The 20,591-nt window shown below is 49.8% G+C and overlaps 1 protein-coding gene across 2 annotated transcripts; it reads left to right on the forward strand.

The window, feature by feature from the left end:
- Positions 1–1,100: 1,100 nt before the first annotated feature.
- On the forward strand, positions 1,101–18,299 carry CNDP2 (carnosine dipeptidase 2). Of its 2 annotated transcripts, none has more exons than XM_059706374.1 (12): positions 1,101–1,135; positions 3,729–3,818; positions 4,983–5,126; positions 6,912–7,074; positions 8,454–8,542; positions 10,023–10,223; positions 11,336–11,420; positions 12,325–12,485; positions 12,988–13,152; positions 16,318–16,459; positions 16,656–16,803; positions 17,678–18,299. In XM_059706374.1, the coding sequence occupies exons 2-12, from the start codon at positions 3,759–3,761 to the stop codon at positions 17,745–17,747; spliced, it is 1,428 nt and encodes a 475-aa protein (XP_059562357.1). In that variant the 5' UTR covers positions 1,101–1,135; positions 3,729–3,758; the 3' UTR covers positions 17,748–18,299. The 2 variants fall into 2 exon arrangements, with proteins under 2 accessions (XP_059562357.1, XP_059562358.1); XM_059706375.1 differs by lacking the exon at positions 1,101–1,135 and adding an exon at positions 2,583–2,601.
- Positions 18,300–20,591: the final 2,292 nt, after the last annotated feature.

Below are 20,591 nucleotides of genomic sequence, written 5' to 3' on the forward strand. Positions count from 1 at the left end.
CCCACTGTGGGGCGTGCAGGAGGCAGCTGATTGATCTCTCTCCATCGATGTTTCTGGTTCTCTATCCTCTCCCTTCTTCTCTGTAAAAAATCAATAAAATATATTTTTAAAAAATAGAGCATAGCAACAGTTGTTACACAGAGGCCTGTCACCCTAGCCTGCCCTGTGTTCCTGCCCTCTTGAGCCAGAGGAGTTCCTGGAAGCCTATTTCAACCAATAGGACTGAGACTTTGCCTGACCAATTGGAGCTGTACAGGTATATTCTATTAGCACCAATCTGACCAATCAGACTGCAAGGATTTGGAGCCCTCATTTACATGAGATCAGACCAATCAAGGACCAGGGATGGGACTTCTTTCTATACGTCAGCATCCCTGTGGCAAGACTGAAGATTGCGTTTCCCTGCTGGAGCTGGAAGGCTGAAACACCAACCAGATGGGCAGAGTGGCATTGAGCTGAACCCACCCCCACCCCAGTCACCGTTCTTGCCGTATTACAATTGAGCTCTTTGCATTGAATAAAGTTTCCTTATCCACTACACCCCAAACTGGCATTGAATTGGCCACAATGACCATTGGTTGGCAGTCTGCCTTCCTTGATTTCTGTGATTATTGAATTTATATACTAAAATATTGGTAATGGTGCTGATGAAGGTTTTGCGAAGGAAATGCCAAAGCTACGTGAAAAGAAAATGTGTGTGACCAGCAAAATGTGCACTGCTCAGGACCCCACCGGGATGGGACACCCCACAAAGCCAGAGAGTTCAGGGGGTGAGGTGTGAGCTCCCCGACTTGGGACCTCAGGACCTCATTAAAAGCCACCGGGTCAGATCCCAACATTGAGGCCCCAGTCCAAGGCGCCGAGTCAGAGTGAGCAAAAGACACCGAGGGAGGTCACGCCGCCGGCGGGCGCTCAACCCGGGATGGTGCCCTGAGGGGGCGGGGCGAAGGCGGGAGGGGCGGGGCTACGCCTGTTCCCCGGAAGAGTCCAGGGATTGGTGGGCGGGCCGCGCCGGGGGCGGGGTGACGCTAGTTCTATAGGAGCGGGGATTGGTGGGCGGGGATTGGTAGGCGGGGCTAGCCCCGCCGGGGGCGTGACTGGGGCACGTGAAGCGGCCTAGGCGCGGCGGCTGCGGGTGGGTGAGGGACCTTCCCTGGCCGGGCGGGCGGGTGGTCTCCGGGTCCCCGGGAGTCGCGCCTCGCTAGGCATGCAGAATGGGTGCCGAGGCCGGAACCGAGGGCTCCGGGAGCAGCGGGTCGGGTTGGGGTTTGGAGGGGCGGCGCCCACCGCCAGGTCTGTGTAGTCGGTGGTGACTGATACCAGGGTGTCTCGTTCAAACAGGGCCGGCGCGGAATCGGGGCTCCGCGGGCGGGGAGGGGCGCACCCTCCGTCCCCAGGCTCGCAGCAAACGGCAGCCTTTCTCTCGCCCGCAGAGCTTTTGGCGGAGGCTCTGGATGGTGCTGCCTGGCCCGGCGCCGGGCCAGGGGTCTCTAGCTCTCGCCAGCATTAAAGGCGGGGGTTGCAGCTCGCGGGTCTGAGCAGGTCGGGTGTTCCTCAGCCTCAGTTTCCTCACCTGTAACATGGAGATGATCCCGGGTCCCTGGCACCACGTCCCTGAGGCCTGGGTCTCGCAGACAGGGCCGCCAGTCCGCCTCCGCCGCCAAGATGGGGTCCCGGGCGTCTTCCTGGAGCCGAGTCGGTGTAAACTCGTGGAGCACCCGCACCTGTACGGGGACCTTCCATTCACGCCTTTGTCGTCCCTGGTGTTTGCACAGAGGAGTGAGGAAAGAAAATTTGTAAAACTGTGTTGGGGAGAAAGCTCCAGATTGGGCAAATTGGAGGTTCCTGCCCGTTTTAGTGGAGGGTTTTTTTTGCAAAGACTCGAAGCCATGACTCGGGTATTTATGTATATTGTAACGTATGCCGCGAGTTAATGGGGGACACAGATGGATTTGTAGGTGTTGTAGACGGTCCCGGGGTCACTCCTCCTTCCGCGCCCACTAGTTTCACTACTGAAATTTTGTTACTCCCCAGGAACTGCAGGTTTCAAGAGGGGAGTGAAAAGGGTACTTATTTCGAACGGATATTTGCTTTTGTCCACTCCAACTCAGCGCTTTTACCTTAACAGGTTCCGGTCGGCAGGTCCCAGTTCATGTGGGGGAGGGAGGACAAGAAATACTCAGAAAGTGAGTGGGCGGGACTGACTAGCAGTAAAGGTGCTGCTTTGGCCCCGCCCTGGGGGGCTGGCGTCCCGGTCTGGTCTGTGGACTCTCCTTTGGTGAAGGGTGCAGTGTAGGTAGGTCCGTCTTCCAGTGGCTCTACTGGAAGGCCGTGGGTTCATTGTCTGCAAAGAGGGTACTATGAAAGAGAACATACCGCAGTGAGTTTGGGATTTGTGGTATTTGATGACCAGGAACCCAAATAAAAGTGCCCAGCGTAGCATGCTGTCATAGACAGCCGCCTGTTTACATTTTTGGGGATAGGTGGATGAAAATTTGACTTTATTAACGACCATGAAATCCCCCGGCGGCATTCGTGGACTGTCTTGCTGGGCTCTTTCAGAGGAGAGCCTCAGCTGAAGCCATCTGAGTTGGCTGGGAGGTTTGTAATAATTTATGGCTGGTATTTGAGGAGGAGGAAGGAGGCACTGAAAATAAGCACTTTGATCTGTTCTCACTGAACTCAGCACAGCTCTGGCAACTTCCTCAGTTGGTGAGCAGCTTCACGCTTCATGTCACAGCAGATGCCGTCACTCCCCTGTCCAGAAATCAGTTTGGAATCTGATACCAAACAAAGCATGCTCTTTAACCAGTGTGTCGGTGCCCAGGCATCAGCACTCCTGGATGTGGTGGGATCTTGTGAGTTTGCAGCTCCGGGTCTGAAATACTGCCTGTCTCAGGGGTATAGCTGAGCCCTTTCCAACCACTGGGTGGGATTCAAATTGTCAATTGAAGGAGGGGACAAGCAATTTTGAAAGTCCCAATATATAGCAGAATCATTTTTGTTTCATATGCATTCCAGATTTTAAAGGTGATGCATCAGAGGATTTCTGTCCCCCCTCCCCCATATTTGTGGGGTGGAATGGGATGTGGTGGGTCTCACACATGGGAAACTGGGTGTTAGAAAATGCACAGGGGGGTGGGGTGCAGGTAGATGGAGCTGCTTATTTATTCTAATCAGGCCTTCTTTCCCATGTTGCCTTTAGCAGTTTCTGGACTCAGATTGTCAACTTCCTTAAACTAAATTTATCAGCCTGTCCTGGGCCTTTTTGCTGTGTTATACCCTCATAAGAGATAGGCTGTGACATTTTTGCTGGGATCCTTGGAGTGATGGTTGCCTCTGTGGTCGTAGTAAGTGGAAAGTTCTCTATGTGCTTCAGGAGAGTAAAATTAAATTAAAATTTTAAATGCTGATAAGTCAGCATTACTGAAAAGTACCTACTTTTAGTTTTCATCAGATTGTCTTCAACTCAGGCCCTTGCTTCTTTATCTGCCACTGTGACACAATTTTGGGTACATTTTCCTTCTGAAAAAGATGGGAGATCAACCTGAGCCTCTCACTGCATCCCAAAGCTTTCATTTCTGCCTCTGCGATCACTTCCTGGAGTCCTCGTGTTGACTGCTGGCCAGGAAGGTGGGGTAGGAGTTCATGACCCTGAGCAGTCAGCGACTTTTCCTCATTCGGGCCCTCTGCAGAGGCAGGAGTAACAGGTTGCTCTTCCCTCCAAGAATCTCCCAGGCCTGCCCTTTGACTGGAAGATGTCGGTCCTCGCTACCTTGTTTAAGTATGTGGATGAAAATCAGGATCGCTACATCAAGGTAAGGGAATATTTATTTATTCCAATAAACTTAAAATGCAGTTTAGTCCTTTGGGGCTCAGGGGAACTAATGTGAGTTATGCTGTTTAAATCAAGTATTAAAGACAGACAAACACTGCATGATCTCATTTCTATGTGCAATCTGAACAAGGAACTCAGAGAAGCAGGGGGTAGAACGGTGGTTGCCAGGGGCTACGGGAAGTGATGAGATCCTGATCTTAGGCAAAGGGCACACACTTTCAGTTATAAGAAGAGTTCTGGAGGCCCAATGTACAGCGTGGTTACCATAGTTAACAATACTATGTTGTAAACTTGAATCTGCTAAGAGAGTAGTTCTTAAGTGTTCTCACAGAAAAAAAAATGTGTGTGTGTGTGTGTGTATGAAAAATATGTGAAAAATAATACAATAATAAATAATATGAGAATAAACTGTTTCCTTTATAACTGTAAACCTACTTTTGCCCCACACTGTATATATAAGTCTAGAGATCTTTTCCTTTACCTCCTCATTACACTATAGAAATGATAATTTTGGCTTTGGCAGAAAGTCTTAATATATGTTTCTAGAAATGGCAGAGCTCATTGAGATTTTTGTTTAATCTTCATCTATAATTTCTTGTAGTAGATTAAAGACCTGTTTTGCATTTAGGATGTTTTCAATGATTCAGTAGCATTATAGATTAAGCATTACTTGAGTTTAATTTAAAGAATCATGCTTTGAAGTTATTCTTGGTAGACACATTTCAGATGAAATCTTTAGAGTTCTCATTCTAAAACTTATACTTTAGAGAACTTGCCATTATAAGGATGATAACTAAGCTAACCTGGATTGAAAATCTTGGGTAGTTTCTGTACCCCTCAGTTGTAATTTTGTTAGATTCAGAGGTATTTATGGACTCTGTTCATTTTATATTCACCTCATGCTTAATGGTTAAAAATACGCATTCTGACATGTTTCTGTTATGCTATATAGTTCTTGCTACAGGGTCAGTAAAAGTAGGTTTTGATGGATCTATTCTTCCATGTGTGGTCAACATGCTCAACATGGAGTGGCCACAGGTAGCAGGTCAACGTTGGGTGCCTGAAACACGGCAAAAGTATGGATGCCTTTCTTCCTTTAGGAGCACCTTTTGAGAATCCCTTTTTGCTTATTGTCCACAAACAGAAGCTTGCGGAATGGGTGGCCATCCAGAGCGTATCTGCGTGGCCTGAGAAGAGAGGGGAAATCAAAAAGATGATGGAAGTGGCCGCTGCAGATATCAAGCAGTTGGGCGGCTCCGTGGAACTGGTGGATATTGGAAAACAGAAGGTATGAGCGTACCCTCAGATACCCTGCTTGTCTTTCACAAGAAAGGCCTGATTTGGATATAAATCTCTGTGTGGTTTCTTCAGTTGGACTGGGGCACAGGTTTTTGTCATTCTCAGCATTTCTCTGAGAATGTGGAGGGCTATTACCCAATAGTAAGTTAGCATAGAGGCTATTCTTAGAAAATAACTGAGATTCACCAGAAAGCAGTCTCCTTTCAAACTAGGCAGCTACACTCTATCCACATAAGTGTAAAAACACGAAGACTCCTACTGTCCCCACACTCTGTCTCCAGCATCCCGACTGCGAGGAATAGCACTTTTTCTTGAAAAAGAGGAACTTTGTGTGTGAGCTGGATTCTGACAGGAAATTGGTTTCTTTCTAACTGAAGTGAACAGTCCACTCACGCTAAGCCATTCCGATGATTTCAGTCCCATGTGAATCACGTTTCATGCCATGTATTTTCGAAGATGCGGTATCATTTTCTATTGCAGGGTGTGGTGAGGTTTGCTTAATCTCAGTTTTCTTGCCCAATGGTGTGTCAGTTGAGGTCATTGTCCCTGGAGTTTACTGTGGACATTCAGCTCAGTCTCCTCTTTTCATGAATGGAAGCACCAGTTCCCAGTGGAGATAAAACCTGGGCCTCCTGATTCCAGTCCAGCCGTGTTTGTGAGGGCTGCACAGGGGTACCTGTGGAGTTACTGAGAGTTACTTACATTGAGTATTTATGAGTGGAGTTTACTGGAAAGACAAATCTGAGGACCTGTAAAAATCCCGGCAGCCTGGTGCGTTCCTGAATGTACGGTATGCCTAGGGGTCTCAGAGCCCCTGGAGCTTGGGGCAGACACTTTCATCAGCCCATCATTCATCCTGATAGGCTTGTCATTTTTACTAGTTGCTCATTTATCTCTTGATTGTAAATTGTTAGTTTAGTTTCATTACCAATTTAGTCTGTGAGTTTATTAATGTTTATTTTCACAAAGACTATTTTCTAGTAACTAGACGTCTGTGATGGTTCTAGCATGAGTATTCCTTACCCAGCAGTGACACAAAAGGATGTGTACTTTTCACCCTCCTGCAGCCCTCCCCCCACCCCGCCCCTGCTCCCACATTTTGCTGGGGGTACTTTGTAATGGTAACAGGTTTCCCTGTTGGAATAGAGCTGGGAGAGCTGTTACAGGGTGCAGGGCTGGATTTTAAAGTATCGGCTGGAGAGTTGAGCTGTTGTAGGCGTAGGAAAAGCACTGAGCCCGCCTTTGCATCCTGGTTAATGCATTGGCCCCGTTCTTACAGGATCGTTGGAGACCAGGAAGCCTTTCGGAGGACCTGCTCCAGTGCCTACTGTGCACTTTCCTGTGACTTAGTCACTGCATCCTGGTCTACAGCCCTTTCTGTGCAGAACTAATGTGATTTTCAAACACCTATCTTCTGCTTTAAGATTGTAGTAGTTTTTATCCATTATTTAGAAAATACTGAACTAAGTTGCATCCCAGCCTTGCCTCTCATAACATGTTTTGTTGTATAAGAGTTAAAAAAAAAACAATTTGCCTTTAAAAATTTACGAAATTGCCTGCAATAGGTGAACATAATTCAGTCTTTGTACTCTGGGTAGCAGAGTAATTTCTTGTTAATTAAATGACTCAGTTGAGCAATATGATCTTAAACCCTACAATAGAGGCAGGTTGATGCGAAGGGATAAGAACACTTAAGGTATTTTAATAATATCTGCCATAAACACCAGGTTTTTAAACAAAGGCCGTCTTCACATGCTTCCCTCTCCTCTTGCAGCTCCCTGATGGCTCAGAGATACCACTTCCTCCCATTTTACTTGGCAAGCTGGGCTCCGACCCCCAGAAGAAGACAGTGTGCATCTACGGCCATCTGGACGTGCAGCCGGCAGCCCTGGAGGATGGCTGGGACAGCGAGCCCTTCACCCTGGTGGAGCGAGACGGTAAGGATGCTCTGCTGGCAGAGGAGTGCTTCAAATCCTGCTGCCTCTCACCAGCAGAATCACCAGCACTCCCTTGGCCATCCTCCCAGAACAGGCAGTTGTGACCTAATGTCGAAATCAGCTTCCAGAAGCGTACACATGTGCACCAGACAGGAACTTGAGAAAGCCTTCCCGTTCTGTGGAAATGGGGGTTTGTGGCCTTGGGTCAGTGAGGCTTCCCCAGTTCTGAACTGAGGCAGTGCAGCCCTCACATACTGAGTCTCCACTTGACAACTCTCTGGAAGCACTGGCTCCCCCACCTTCCTGAGTTGTCTTCCTCATCACTCCTCCCCACCTGCAGCACCAGCTTAGAACACAGCCCCTCCCGATCGCACCGGACGGGTCCCCTCAGCAGACACGGCATCGAGGATGCTGGGAGGAGCCCGGGGGATGCATGCCTTTGTCTTGTACACCTCTGTGCAGCGTGGTCCGCACACCCCCTCACTGCGTCAGCATTCCTCACGGAACGATGATGCTTTTAGGAGAGCTCTTTAGCTTTTGTGAAAAGTTGGGCTCAATTTAAAAGTAAATTCCCAGGGTAGTGATTGCTTTAAGCCTTATACTACTTTGGGGTGGGTCATGTTAAAACTGCCAAACATTTGAAAACAGTCTTAGGAATGAGGAAGTGAGAGAGCTGACCAGGACAGAGGGAAGCTGAGCCCCTGGCAGGTATGGCCATCCGTGCTCTGCCCTGGTCGCCTCAGGTGCTCTGTGTCACATGACAGCAGGCCAGGGGAGGCCTTGTTTCCCCAGGAGGGGTCCCAGGAGCAGGGGTGCAGAGGGGAGGGACTCACTCCTCACACTGAGGGAAAGCAGTATTGTGCTGTTAGATTTCAGTGGTACTTGGAGACATCAGGGACAAGCATAAATCCCATTCTTCATCAGATTAGATGTGAAATTGGGGTGGGGTGAGATTTGTCATTCTCTTGATCAGGGTGCATCGTGCTTCCCCTCCTCTGCCCAGGTTTTCCACCCTGATTGATATCAGCTGGTTATGGAAGTAGATTTTAACCACTGGCCCACTGATAGTAAACTCCTGACCTGGGTCTGAAGTTTGTGCCCTGAGTCAGCAGGATCGTGAGCACTGACTAACTGCCACATCTGCGGGGGACGGGAGAGGGACTTGGAGGCATCCATGTGGCTGCCTTCGATGACGGTAAATTCTCCCATCATTTTAGCAATAGTGCCGGGTAGAGACTTGGGGCTTCCAATGTCAAGAGAAATTCTCAGGGCAGACGTATGTAGTTTCGCTGAGATGTTAACAGATGTTCGCTGAGGGTTCACTCTCCATCTGTCTCCTTGTCATTGTAATGCTATGAATTTGCTGATTGCTGTTCCAGGCAAACTGTACGGGAGAGGTTCAACTGATGACAAGGGGCCAGTGGCCGGCTGGATGAATGCCCTGGAAGCCTTTCAGAAAACAAGTCAAGTATGTCACCCTCCTTGAGCCTGGTTCACCCCGTTCCATCTGAGTGTAACAAGGCTGGGCTTCTCAAGATCAAAGATCACTAGGATGTGAGACAGCAGGCTCCCCCCAAAGTGTCAGCCCAGTGACTCAGATTTTAGATGAGAGGTTGTGTTCCAGCTTCAGGAAACGCTGCAGGTGTAATTGCTTTACAGTGTTCAAGGGTCGCACTATTGATGACTCGGCAGGAACCCAGGCCACACACAAATGACCCGCCCACCTGGGCTGTGGCAGCAGACAAACCCCTTTCTCTGCATGGTTTACAGCTTCCTGAAATTACATTTTATTTTTAGAAATATATTTCCTTAACTAGGAAATCTCCACTCCTTGTTGAAAGTTTGTAAACTTTAGAGAAGTAGAGAGAAAATGTTGCCTAGAATCTCAACCCTAAGGGACTTAATATTTTGGTACTTACCAATCTTTTCAACTGTTTTAACCTAATTGTGATCAAGTGTATAGATGGTTTTTGCATCTTGCCTTTCTCTTGTATCATGATAAAATTAGAATTGTAAGACAAGCATATTTGTTAGCGCATGAAATGGTAGATCCAAATAGGGCCCAGGGGTCCATTGTGCACAGGAGAAAGCCGAGGCCCAGAACCACTGGATGGCAGTGCTCTCATGGCCGCCACAAGCTGGGCACAGGGACTGAGGGCAACTGAGAGAAGGGGTGGCCGTGTGCAGGGCAGAGCCACCCAGAGCAGCTCCACTTACCTGTTCCATATACCAAGGTCCCCAGAAGGATTCCATCTGAGGGGCAGAGGAGGGGAAGTGTGCCTGAGCAGTGCCACCCGGGGGCAGTTCTGAATAGGACTGTGCAAACTTGAGTCCCAGTGAGGCCCTGCCATGCCACAGCCTTCATTTTCTCGTGTGTGGAAGGCCACCTGCCTCACCGCACAGCGCTGGGGAGACCTGGAAAACTACAGAGAGGAGCCGGATGGACAGACGGCAGCATCCTCTCTTTAAGAAAAGGTACTGTAGTGCGAGCAGGCGGTCATAGTGCAGGAGCACCTTCTAAACTAGGAAGAGGCTTTCCCTCCCTCGAGGGCACTGGTGGTGGCCACAAGGGTGCAAATGAAGACTCCTCTGGTTTCTTTGCGTACAGCCTTCAGAGAGCAGCTCAGGCCTTAATGGAGAGACTCCTGACCTGCGCTGCGTGAGCACCTACGTGTGACTCAGAAGTGTGGTCACCTGAGGAGTTGTTGGCAAGGAGCTCTCAGTGAGGATGTAGCTGTGGCTGGAGCCAGGCTTGTCCCCTGACACAGCCCAGCACCTGGGGACTGAGGATCATTGAGAACTGCATACCTCCTGCCAGAGTGCTTGGTCTGGAGGAAGTTGGGTATTTGAAATTGGTGATTTCACATTTAGTGACTTCCTGTATGTTGTCTCTAAGAACTAAAGGTATGTGAAAGCTGAATGCCTGTGACTCTCTTTTCCTATCACAGGAAATCCCTGTTAACATCCGATTCTGTCTGGAGGGCATGGAGGAGTCGGGCTCCGAAGGCCTGGATGAACTGATTTTTGCCCAGAAGGACACCTTCTTTAAAGACGTGGACTACGTCTGCATTTCTGACAACTACTGGCTGGGGAAGAAGAAGCCCTGCATCACCTACGGCCTCAGGGGCATCTGCTACTTTTTCATCGAGGTATCGGCCACGTTCCCCATGCCCCATGGTGATTCCCCTGTGGTGCTCCATGCCCAGTGCCATCAGAATCAGCGTCCTCCACCTTCAAGCTAGGCTGTATTCTCTGCAGGATTGTCTTGCGCAGTTGAGAAAAGATGAAGTGCAAGTCCGTGTAGGAACACTGAGACGTAGGCAGAACATTTTAGGAAGACTTCCTTTCAAAAGTGGCAGTGTTCATATTTCAGCCCCTAAGCTCTTATCCCTTGACTGAGTGATCTTGAGGGAACCGGGACGTTACCCTCGACACAGAAGCCCAGGCGGATGGACGTGCCGCTCACTGGTGGGCTAAGCCTTGGTCTCCCCTACACAGAAAGGTGGGGGTCCCTCCCGCACAGGTGACGGATCAGTTCCTGCGTGTGAGGGTGGTCTATAGACAAAAGTTCTGGGAACGATCATAGTTGCTGTACTGAGCACTCACTCTGTGCAAGGCACCTTTCTCCCTGCTGTGTGATAACCGATGGGGACACAGTAGCTGGGAGGTGAGTGGTCTTACTCTGCTACAGGTGAGGAGGCAAAGGCCCAGGGCCATTACTGCCTTATCCTGGTTACACATCGTGGCAATGGTGGGGCGGAGACTGACCCCAAGTCCTTGGGCTCCAGGTCCCTTCTGGCTCTTTTTCCTGGTTGTTGTTGCCCTTTTAGTAGCTCTTGCAGGGTATCCCTGAAACCACTGCAAAAGGTTCTGAGAGCTGGGGGAGTTGCCCTGCTCAGTACTGCTAGCTCACCTGTTCTCAGCACTCCTAGCTCACCTGTGCTCAGCACTCCTAGCTCACCTGTTCTCAGCAGTCCTAGCTCACCTGTGCTCAGGACTCCTAGTTCACCTGTGCTCAGCACTCCTAGTTCACCTATGGTTATATTTTTGGTTTACCTGTGGTTGGCATTTCCAAGGGTATTTTCTGTCGTTTCAAGTTTTGTAATTTAGGAAATGCCTTGCTTTGCTCATCGAGGGAGCAAATTTTGATTTTAAAAATTGCCTGTCAGGTCTTGTGAATGTTCTTGGTTCAGTTTACTGTCACATGATAAAAATAAGCTCCCGCTAAGCAGCCCAATAGAGTGGTCTTTGTTCCTTCCAGGTGGAATGCAGTGACAAAGACCTGCACTCTGGGGTGTACGGGGGCTCAGTGCACGAGGCCATGACGGATCTCATTACGCTGATGGGTAAGCTGGGTTTCAGTCACGACTTGGGGATTTGGGAGACCAGCTGGTGGGCTCTTTCCAGGCTGTCATCAGCATTTGGTGCATTCCAGTGTTCTTCATGATCCATTTCCCTGTTACTGAGGCTCCCTTGCTCTGCTCACTGTTCCCTTTAAAAGATTGGGCATGGATGCCTCGTTTCTGCCTTCCTCTTCCTCACACCCTTACCTCCCTGTGTAGCTAAACCCCGTCTCGCCTCCAGGTCCCAGCTGGGCACCCTTGGCTCCTTCAGCCCTGTCGCCCTGTCCAGCCTGTCCCCTAGATTCCCACAACTGTCCTTCCTCTGGGCACGTATGTCACGTCTCTCAGACAGCATCTGCTTCAGCCCGCTTGACATTGTAACTGGCCACTGCGAGGGCTCCTGCGTGGTCGGCTCTTTGAGATGAGGCCCCAGCTCACTCTCCCTGGCATCCTGTGGCCTCACCATATGGTTTGTTGTGGTGTTTCCGTCCCGGATGGATGGTGGCTGCCATCTGTGGAGGCTGTTGCTCCTGGGACTGGAGTCTACTCTGTCCCTCTCTCTAGTTCCCTCTCAGCTTGGGAGCAGCTATTTTCTTGTGGAAACCATGTTGAAAAGGCAATATTGGAGAGTGTCTTGGTTTTTAGAGGAGGTCTGGGGTCCCTCTGCTCAGTGTGTCCTGGTCTGTGACCGTGGACAGCTCACCTGCCCCTTCGTATCTAAGCCTCTTTGTCTTAAAATGGGAAGATGGCATTGCTCACCTCACTGGGTTATTACGGTAGTTAACTGACGTATGAGCACAGGTACCCGGGCCCTCACCTGTGCCCAGGAAAGGTGACCACAGGGCTCTTGTGCCAGGACTCCCTGCAGCCTGTGCGCTGAGCACCCACCGTTCCCTTTCTCCTCCAGGCTGCTTGGTGGACAGGAAGGGGAAGATCCTCATCCCCGGCATCAGTGAGGCTGTGGCGCCCGTGACAGAGGAGGAGCTGAAGCTCTACGACCAGATCGACTTTGACCTGGAGGAGTACGCCAAGGACGTGGGGGCGCAGACCCTGCTGCACGGCTGCAAGGTGCTGCCTTGGCCACGCCAAGACCTGTCTGTCCCCAAGCCTCCCAACTGTAGGGGCCCCGTGGGAAGGAGCAGAGGGGCTGGCAGAGATCTGGGCATTTCTGTGGGCCCCTGAGTCATCGGAAGGTGCAGACCACTCCCAGGCTGGGTGCTGAGAGGTTGTTAGAAATGTCAAATATTGACTGGTGATGATGTGGGCCCTGGAATACATGCAGAGAAAACCTAGAGGCCGGTAGCTCTCGCCTGTTTGCATGTGTAGGATGATCTCTAGGACAGGCCAGAGACGGTGGAAGGCCTCGCTGGTAGAGCCCGCTCAGTTCCTGGTGTATGAGGTCGGGATGTAAGTCACATTCAGGTCAGCCAGCATTAACTGAACTCCTGCGGGGTCTGCACCTCCTTCCTGTGCTCAGGAAAGGGCCGGCTGTGACTAAGAGGGACCTCCCAGATGACATTCCCGTCTCCTCTGAGAGCTGCCCCGTGAACTGCTCTGTCATTTTCTGCAGAAAGACGTCCTGATGCACAGATGGCGGTTCCCGTCCCTCTCCCTCCACGGGATCGAAGGTGCCTTCTCCGGCTCAGGGGCCAAGACCGTGATTCCTAGGAAAGTGGTTGGCAAGTTCTCCATCAGGCTCGTGCCCAACATGACTCCTGAGGTTGTCAGCGAGCAGGTACATGGGGCAGTGGGACTCGGGGAGGGGGCCGCCGTGCACCGGCAAAGATTCAGGGGCCAAAAGGTTTTCCTCCGAACAACTGAAAAACACAAACCCACATGTCCCCACCTCTTGGCTATGGCCAACTCGGTAATTACTAGAATAAGCAGTTCAGAAACTGATCGAAGATAAAGGCCACATAAAAGCATTACGTGTAAGTGACCTTTGTCAGTGCTGAGGCATGCCCAAACCTGATCTCTGACTTCAGGTCAGATGCTGACTTTGGGTCCAATATGTTATGGTGAGGGTGCAAGGGAGCACCCTCTGGGCCGTGGTGAGGAGCGGAGGGGAAGACTCCTGTCAGGGAAGATTTCAGAGGGGCAAATTCTGATCGCTGCAGGCCCGCCAGGCTTCCCGGGAGCAGTCATCCAGATGGGAAGGTTTGGAGGATAGAATTAAGGGCTTCCCTATGGGGAGAGGACACTGAGGACTGGCATTTTGTCATCAAGAGGTCTCCCTGGGTCGGCACCTGGCTCTATTTTTTATCTGGATGTGATCTTTTTTATAAAGTAAGTCAAAGAACAATTTTGAAAATTTGGTTTAAATATTATCATTATATGGGAACATCTACATAAAGGATGAATTAAAACATTACCTTTTACCTGCAAATAACTGGCTTTTGATTCTTTTTTTTTTTTTAATTAAATCTTTATTGTTCAGATTATTACATTTGTTCCTCTTTTTTTCCCCCCCATAACTCCCCTCCTCCCAGTTCCCGCCCCACCCTCCGCCCTCACTCCCCACCCACTGTCCTCATCCATAGGTGCACGATTTTTGTCCAGTCTCTTCCCACATCTCCCACACCCCTTTCCCCACCAAGAATAGTCAGTCCATTCCCTTTCTATGTCCCTGATTCTATTATAATCAACAGTTCATTCTATTCATCAGATTATTTATTCACTTGATTCTTAGATTCACTTGTTGATAGATGCATATTTGTTGTTCATAATTTGTATCTTTACCTTTTTCTTCCTCTTCCTCTTCTTAAAGGATACCTTTCAGCATTTCATATAATCCTGGTTTGGTGGTGATGAACTCCTTTAGCTTTTCCTTATCTGTGAAGCTCTTTATCTGACCTTCAATTCTGAATGATAGCTTTGCTGGATAAAGTAATCTTGGTTGTAGGTTCTTGGTATTCATCACTTTGAATATTTCTTGCCATTCCTTTCTGGCCTGCAAAGTTTCTGTTGAGAAATCAGCTGACAGTCGTATGGGTATTCCCTTGTAGGTAACTGAGTTTCTTTCTCTTGCTGTTTTTAAGATTCTCTCTTTATCTTTTGCTCTTGGCATTTTAATGATGATGTGTCTTGGTGTGGTCCTCTTTGGATTCCTTTTGTTTGGGGTTCTCCGCGCTTCTTGGACCTGTAAGTCCATTTCTTTCACCAGGTGGGGGAAGTTTTCTGTCATTATTTCTTCAAATAGGTTTTCAATATCTTGCTGTCTCTCATCTTCTGGCACCCCTATAATTCTGATGTTGGTACGCTTGAAGCTGTCCCAGAGGCTCCTTACACTATCCTCGCATTTTTGGATTCTTTTTTCATTTTGCTTTTCCGGTTGGATGTTTTTTGCTTCCTCGCATTTCAAATCATTGACTTGATTCTTGCGCTCCTCTGGTCTGCTGTCGGGCGTCTGTATAATATTCGTTATTTCAGTCCGTGTATGCTTAATTTCTAGTTGGTTCCCCAATATAAGATCGAGGGTTTTATTAGTTTTCGTGTAGATCTCATTAAGTTTATCGGCAGCTTCTAAACAGTTCTTGAGAGACCTTAAAAGTGTGGTTCTGAACTCTATTTCTTCCATTGACAATTTTGTCCTGTTTCTTTGTCTCCGCATTTTGTTATGCTTCCTTGGTGCACCCCCTAGTGGTCTTTGTTCGCAGTCTTATAGTTAAATCTTGATTGTTGTAGCTAATTCCAGGGAGGGTTTGACCTCCAGGCCAAGTGGCTATGAGAATCAGCTGTGTCAGCAGTGAAAGAACTTCTGTCCTCTAGGGAGGTGCTAATCTAGCCTTTGCCTGAGGCTATCCGGCAAATGCCTCTGTGCAGGGCTTGGGCGGGGCGGGTCGCACAGGATCAACAGGGTGGGCCAGAAAGAGCAGTTATGGCGGCTCTCAGTCCTGTCCCCAGGGGCTCTGCCTCTCTGAGTCCCAGCACCCGCTGCAAAGCTCGGAGAGAAAGCTGCACTCGCTCTGACCGAAGCCAGACCGTCCCGCTTCTCCCGTTTGAGTCTGGGTCCCTAAAGACTCGCCTGTATCTGGAGCTCAGAGTCTGCGACTCCCTCCCGATTGAAAACACCAACCGCGCCCTCCGCCGCCAGCCCGCTCCGCGCACTCCGCACCTCAGAATTTGACTTCAGCACTGCGCCTCCTCTGAGTGTCCGTGTGCGTTTCTCTTTCCTCCTAGTTGTAGGACTTCCACTCAGCCAGCGTTCCTGTGGTTCTGGGTGATGTCCCTTCCGTTTTTTGGTTTCACTTTTGGTTTTTTTTTTGTTTGTTTTTTTGGTTTCACTTTTGAAGTAGTTGTTCAAAGCAGCAAACTCCGGCGTTAACCTATGCCGCCATCTTGGTTCTCCCTGGATTTTTCGGCTTTTGATTCTTGATAAAAATCCCCTTTTCTGGTATCACAGTTATGCAGATCAGTATTTAGCAGCAGAAAATTCACTGTTGACTCACTCTAGACCAGTGGTTCTCAACCTGTGGGTTGCGACCCCTTTGGCAGTCGAATGACCCTTTCACAGGGGTTGCCTAAGACCATCCTGCATATCAGATATTTACATTACGATTCATAACAGTAGCAATATTACAGTTATGAAGTAGCAATGAAAATATTTTTATGGTTGGGTCACAACATGAGGAACTGTATTTAAAGGGCCAGAAGGTTGAGAACCACTGCTCTAGACCCATTGTAGACCTGTTATAGTCTCACTGTGGACTCATGGTGGACTTACCATAGGCTAATAGTAAATCACTGTAGACTGATCCATTGTAGACCTGTGTGGATTCACTGTAGACTCCTAGTGGACTTACTGTAGGCTACTTACAAGCCATGTGGACTCACTGTAGATCTGCTGTGGGTCAGGAGCAGAGCTTTATAATACATTATGTCTCTTCTGTTTGTGGTTCAGGTTACAAAGTACTTAACAAAGAAGTTTGCTGAACTGCAGAGCCCCAACAAATTCAAGGTGTACATGGGCCATGGTGGGAAGCCCTGGGTGTCTGACTTCAACCACCCCCATTACATGGCTGGGAGAAGAGCCCTGAAAACAGGTCAGACATTTTCCTGGGGACAATACCAGGGCCCTCAGCATGTCTGCTAGGGCTCTGCCATGTCATATGACATGTAGCTATATAGTGATGCTGTGGGGCTGCTGTCCCAGGGTCCGGCCTTGGTGCTGCAGGTAGTGGGTATGTGGGGAAGCCTCAGCCCCCAAGCTCACTGTTTCTTTTATTTCATTCCCTCCAGTTTTTGGTGTTGAGCCGGATTTAACCAGGGAAGGTGGCAGTATTCCTGTGACTTTGACTTTTCAGGAGGCCACAGGCAAGAATGTCATGCTGTTGCCTGTGGGGTCCGCTGATGATGGCGCCCACTCCCAGAATGAAAAACTCAACAGGTGAGGCTCTGGATCCTCAGTCCTGAATCTGGGTTAGTTTCCTTGTGGATACCAGTGAGAAATCCTGTGAAAGCCAGGGCATCCCCTGCACCTCTTCCTCCTCCACACCTGCCCCTTTCCTGCTGCTAAGAGGTGATTTCTGGGACCCCTTCCCCGTGCGCTCTCTACCATCTGTCCTTGGTGGAGGGAACACTCGTGGGAGGTAGGGAAGGAAGCCCGTGGGAGGTGGCAGTTCTTCAGAACAAGTTTCTCCCAGTGGCCTGTTGATCTCTGTGCCTCACCCGCAACTCCTGAAGGACCCCTGCACCTTCCTGTTTGGAAGTCCTCATGTCATTACTGGCTCCATAAGCTACTTTTCTCCTTCCTGGCTTATACAGACGTGATGGGGTCTTTAACCAACAGAGACGGAAGTTGATCTCTGAGTTGGCAGCTGTGAGGAGAGACCCACGAAGGCAGGGAGACTCAAAGGCAGTCAGGAAGAGCAGAGGAGGATAGGAAACGGGTCATCTTGGGGTCAGGGACTAAGAGGCAAAGGCCCTAAATGGAGGGTGGAAGGGAGGGACAGAGACCAAGGTCCTAGGACACCAGGTGGCGGCTTCGGATCCAAGCAAACAACAGAGGGCCATGATCAAGGCAAGGCCTTTGATAGTCAGGGGCTAGGTGAGATCCCATCTATTCGATGAGTCCAGGGTCAGGACCGGTCCCTGCTGGGACACTTGGGCTGAGCCTATATTTGAGAACCAGGTGCCCAAATTCTAAAGGCAAGCAGAACTCAGGGCCCGCACACCAGGACGGTGGGACACTCCCAGAATACCACATGCATGCCTGGACCTCGGGACACCAGCCAACGCCATGACTTGTTCCTCTCCATCAGGCACAACTACATAGAAGGAACCAAAATGCTGGCTGCGTACCTGTATGAAGTGTCTCAGCTGAAGAACTGAGAGGCCCCGTGTCCCTGGAGCACCTCTGAAGGCACCCGCCCTCCACCTGCATCCTCTCTGATCGCTCCAGAAAGCAGCCTGTCTTCCTCCTCTCTTGTCACACCACACACAGACATCCAGGAATGGACATGGGAGCACCAACCTGTTCCTGAATGACATGGCCTACACCGGGCAGTTACACATGTTCAGTCCTGGGGTATCAGTGACCCCGAATGTCAGCTGAATTCTCCGAGATGCCCAGCATGGCTTGGTCTCCAGGACTCACAGCAAGAGTTCTTCTGTAGAAGGTTCTGGTTGACATCTAGTCAGACTAAACAGAGGCCTGCTGATCCTGGCCCCACCTCTGCCTCTGATTCAGGGTCGGGCACATGGAGTATCTAGGTGGGGCGTATGACGAGTGAGGGCCTCCCTTTCTGGTCCCTTGCTGTCCTGAAGTTCTGTCCTTTACTGAACACCGTAACCCTCCTGTCTTCTTGCTAACCCTCCAAACCTGAACCTAACTGGAAGGATCATGTGGTCTGTCTGTGCCGATGAATAAAAAGTACAAATGGAGCCTCTGGAAGCATCCCTGCCCCCTGACTTACCCAGGAGCACCCTGCATGTGGAGGGTGGTGTGTTGTGGGGGCTTCAGGTGGGGGTGGGTCTTCTCTCCCAGGTCCCCAGGTGGAGTGGAGACTCACGGCCCCTCCATAGCTGTTAGGGAAGCGTCTATCCCCATCCCCATGCCTTATGCTGCCTAGACACCAAAAATCAAGTCAGATTGGTTCAAACAAATGGAGGTTTATTGGCCCAGCTGGTAAAAAGCCCAGAGTAAATGGGAAACAGGGCTCAATTCATTTCAAAGTCTCTATAGTTTGTCCACATTGCTGACCATCTTCACTCAGATCAGAACTGGGATGTGAAACGGGGCTGCTATTTATTGAGCCCTCATACCTACACTGATGGAGCAGAATAATGACATTAGAAATCATTGTTTTAGCCCAGCCCGTGTGGATCAATGATTGAACATTGACCCGTGAACCAGGAGGTCATAGTTTGATTCCTGATTAGGACACATGCTCCGGTTGTGGACTCAGTCCCCAGTAGAGGGCGTGCAGAAGGCAGCTGATCGATGATTCTCTCTCATCATTGATATTTCTCTCTCCTTTCCTCTCTGAAGTCAATACAAATTATATATATATGTATATATATATATATATATATATATATATATATATGTGTATATATATATATATATATATATATATATATATATGTATATATATATATATATACACACACACACACACACACACACTAGAGGTCCGGTGCACAAAAATTTGTGCACTCGGGGGGCGGGGGGGAGGGAGGGGTCCCTCAGCCCGGCCTGTGTCCTCTCGCAGTCTGGAACCCCTCAGGGGATGACCACCTGCTGGCTTAGGCCTGCTCCCTGGGGGATTGGGCCTAAAATGGCAATCAGACATCCCTCTAGCAGCCCGGCAGCCCTTGGGGGATGTCCACTTGCCAGCGGGGAGCAGGCCTAAGCTGCAGTCGGACATCCTTAGCGCTGCTGAGGAGGCAGGAGAGGCTCCCACCACCACTGCTGTACTGGAAGCCATAAGCCTGGCTTGTGGCTGAGCAGAGCTCCTCCCATGTGAGAGCGCCCTGACCACCAGAGGGCAGCTCCTGCATTGAGCATCTGCCCCCTGGTGGTCAGTGTGTGTCATAGGGACCAGTCATTCCCAGTCCTTCTGCTGTTAGGGTCAGTTTGTATATTACCCTTTTACTATATAGGATAGAGGCCTGGTGCACGGGCGGGGGCCGACTGGTTTACCCTGAAGGGTGTCCCGGATCAGGGTGGGGGTCCCACTTGGGTGCCTGGCCAGCCTGGATGAGGGGATGATGGCTGTTTGAGCTGGTCACAACCCCTTCAGGGTGGGGGTCCCTACTGGGGTGCCTGGCCAGTCTGGGTGAGGGGCTGAGGGCCGTTTTCAGGCTGGTGGGTGACTGAAGCTCCCACCCTCTCCTTTTTTTCTGCTTTTCTTTTTTATTCTGGGATTTATTTACCTTCTATGGCTGTCACTGGAACTGAGAGCTGGCTTTAGCTCTGAAGCTCGGCTCCAGCTCTGAGACCTTGCCTGCTGAAAGCAGGTATCTGGGTTTGTTTGGCTTCTATAATAGAAACACTGTTTCAGCTCCAGCTCTGAGGCCCGGCTGGCTGAAAGCAGGTTTCTGGGTTTTCTTTAGCTTCTATAATTGCAACATTGTTTCTTAGAGTGCAACTCAGAGGCCGGCAGTGGCAGGTGGGGAACCTTGGCTTCCTCCATCACTGGAGCAAGCAAGCCTCCTGTTCGCTTCAGCTGCCTGGCTGCTGGCCGCCATCTTGGTTGGCAGTTAATTTGCATATCTCGCTGATTAGCCAATGGGAAGAGTAGTGAAGTTATGGTTAATTACCATGTTTGTCTATTAGATAGGATATATATATATATATCAACACTAATAAAAGAGAAAAATGGTAATTGGCGTACGACGATACCCTTTTCATTGGCTAATCAGGGCTATATGCAAATTAACTGCCAACTAAGATTGGCAGTTAACTGTCAACAAGATGGCGGTTAATTTGCATATGTAGGCGCAATGCAGGGAGGCGAAAGGGAAAGCAGGAAGAAGCCCCCTGCCAGTGACAGTGATCGGAAACCCAGGGGGTAGCTAAGAGCTGGGGGGCAGGGCAAAGGTGGCCCTGGGGCCACCTTTGCCCTGCCCCCCAGCCATGATCGGAGAATCAGGTGCCTTTTCCGCCCTGGCCAGTGATAGCAGGAAGTAGGGGTGGAGCCAGCGATGGGAGCTGGGCACAGTTGAAGCTGG

This window comes from Myotis daubentonii, chromosome 8 (genome assembly GCF_963259705.1).
Source record: "Myotis daubentonii chromosome 8, mMyoDau2.1, whole genome shotgun sequence".
Lineage (NCBI taxonomy): Eukaryota > Metazoa > Chordata > Mammalia > Chiroptera > Vespertilionidae > Myotis > Myotis daubentonii.

Excerpts from the sequence above, each read along its gene's own strand:
- CNDP2 (XM_059706374.1), top strand. The coding sequence starts at position 3,759 with ATGTCGGTCCTCGCTACCTTGTTTAAGTATGTGGATGAAAATCAGGAT. Across the intron at positions 10,224-11,335 it reads TCTGCTACTTTTTCATCGAG|GTGGAATGCAGTGACAAAGA; the intron begins GTATCGGCCACG and ends TGTTCCTTCCAG. Across the intron at positions 11,421-12,324 it reads GGATCTCATTACGCTGATGG|GCTGCTTGGTGGACAGGAAG; the intron begins GTAAGCTGGGTT and ends TTTCTCCTCCAG.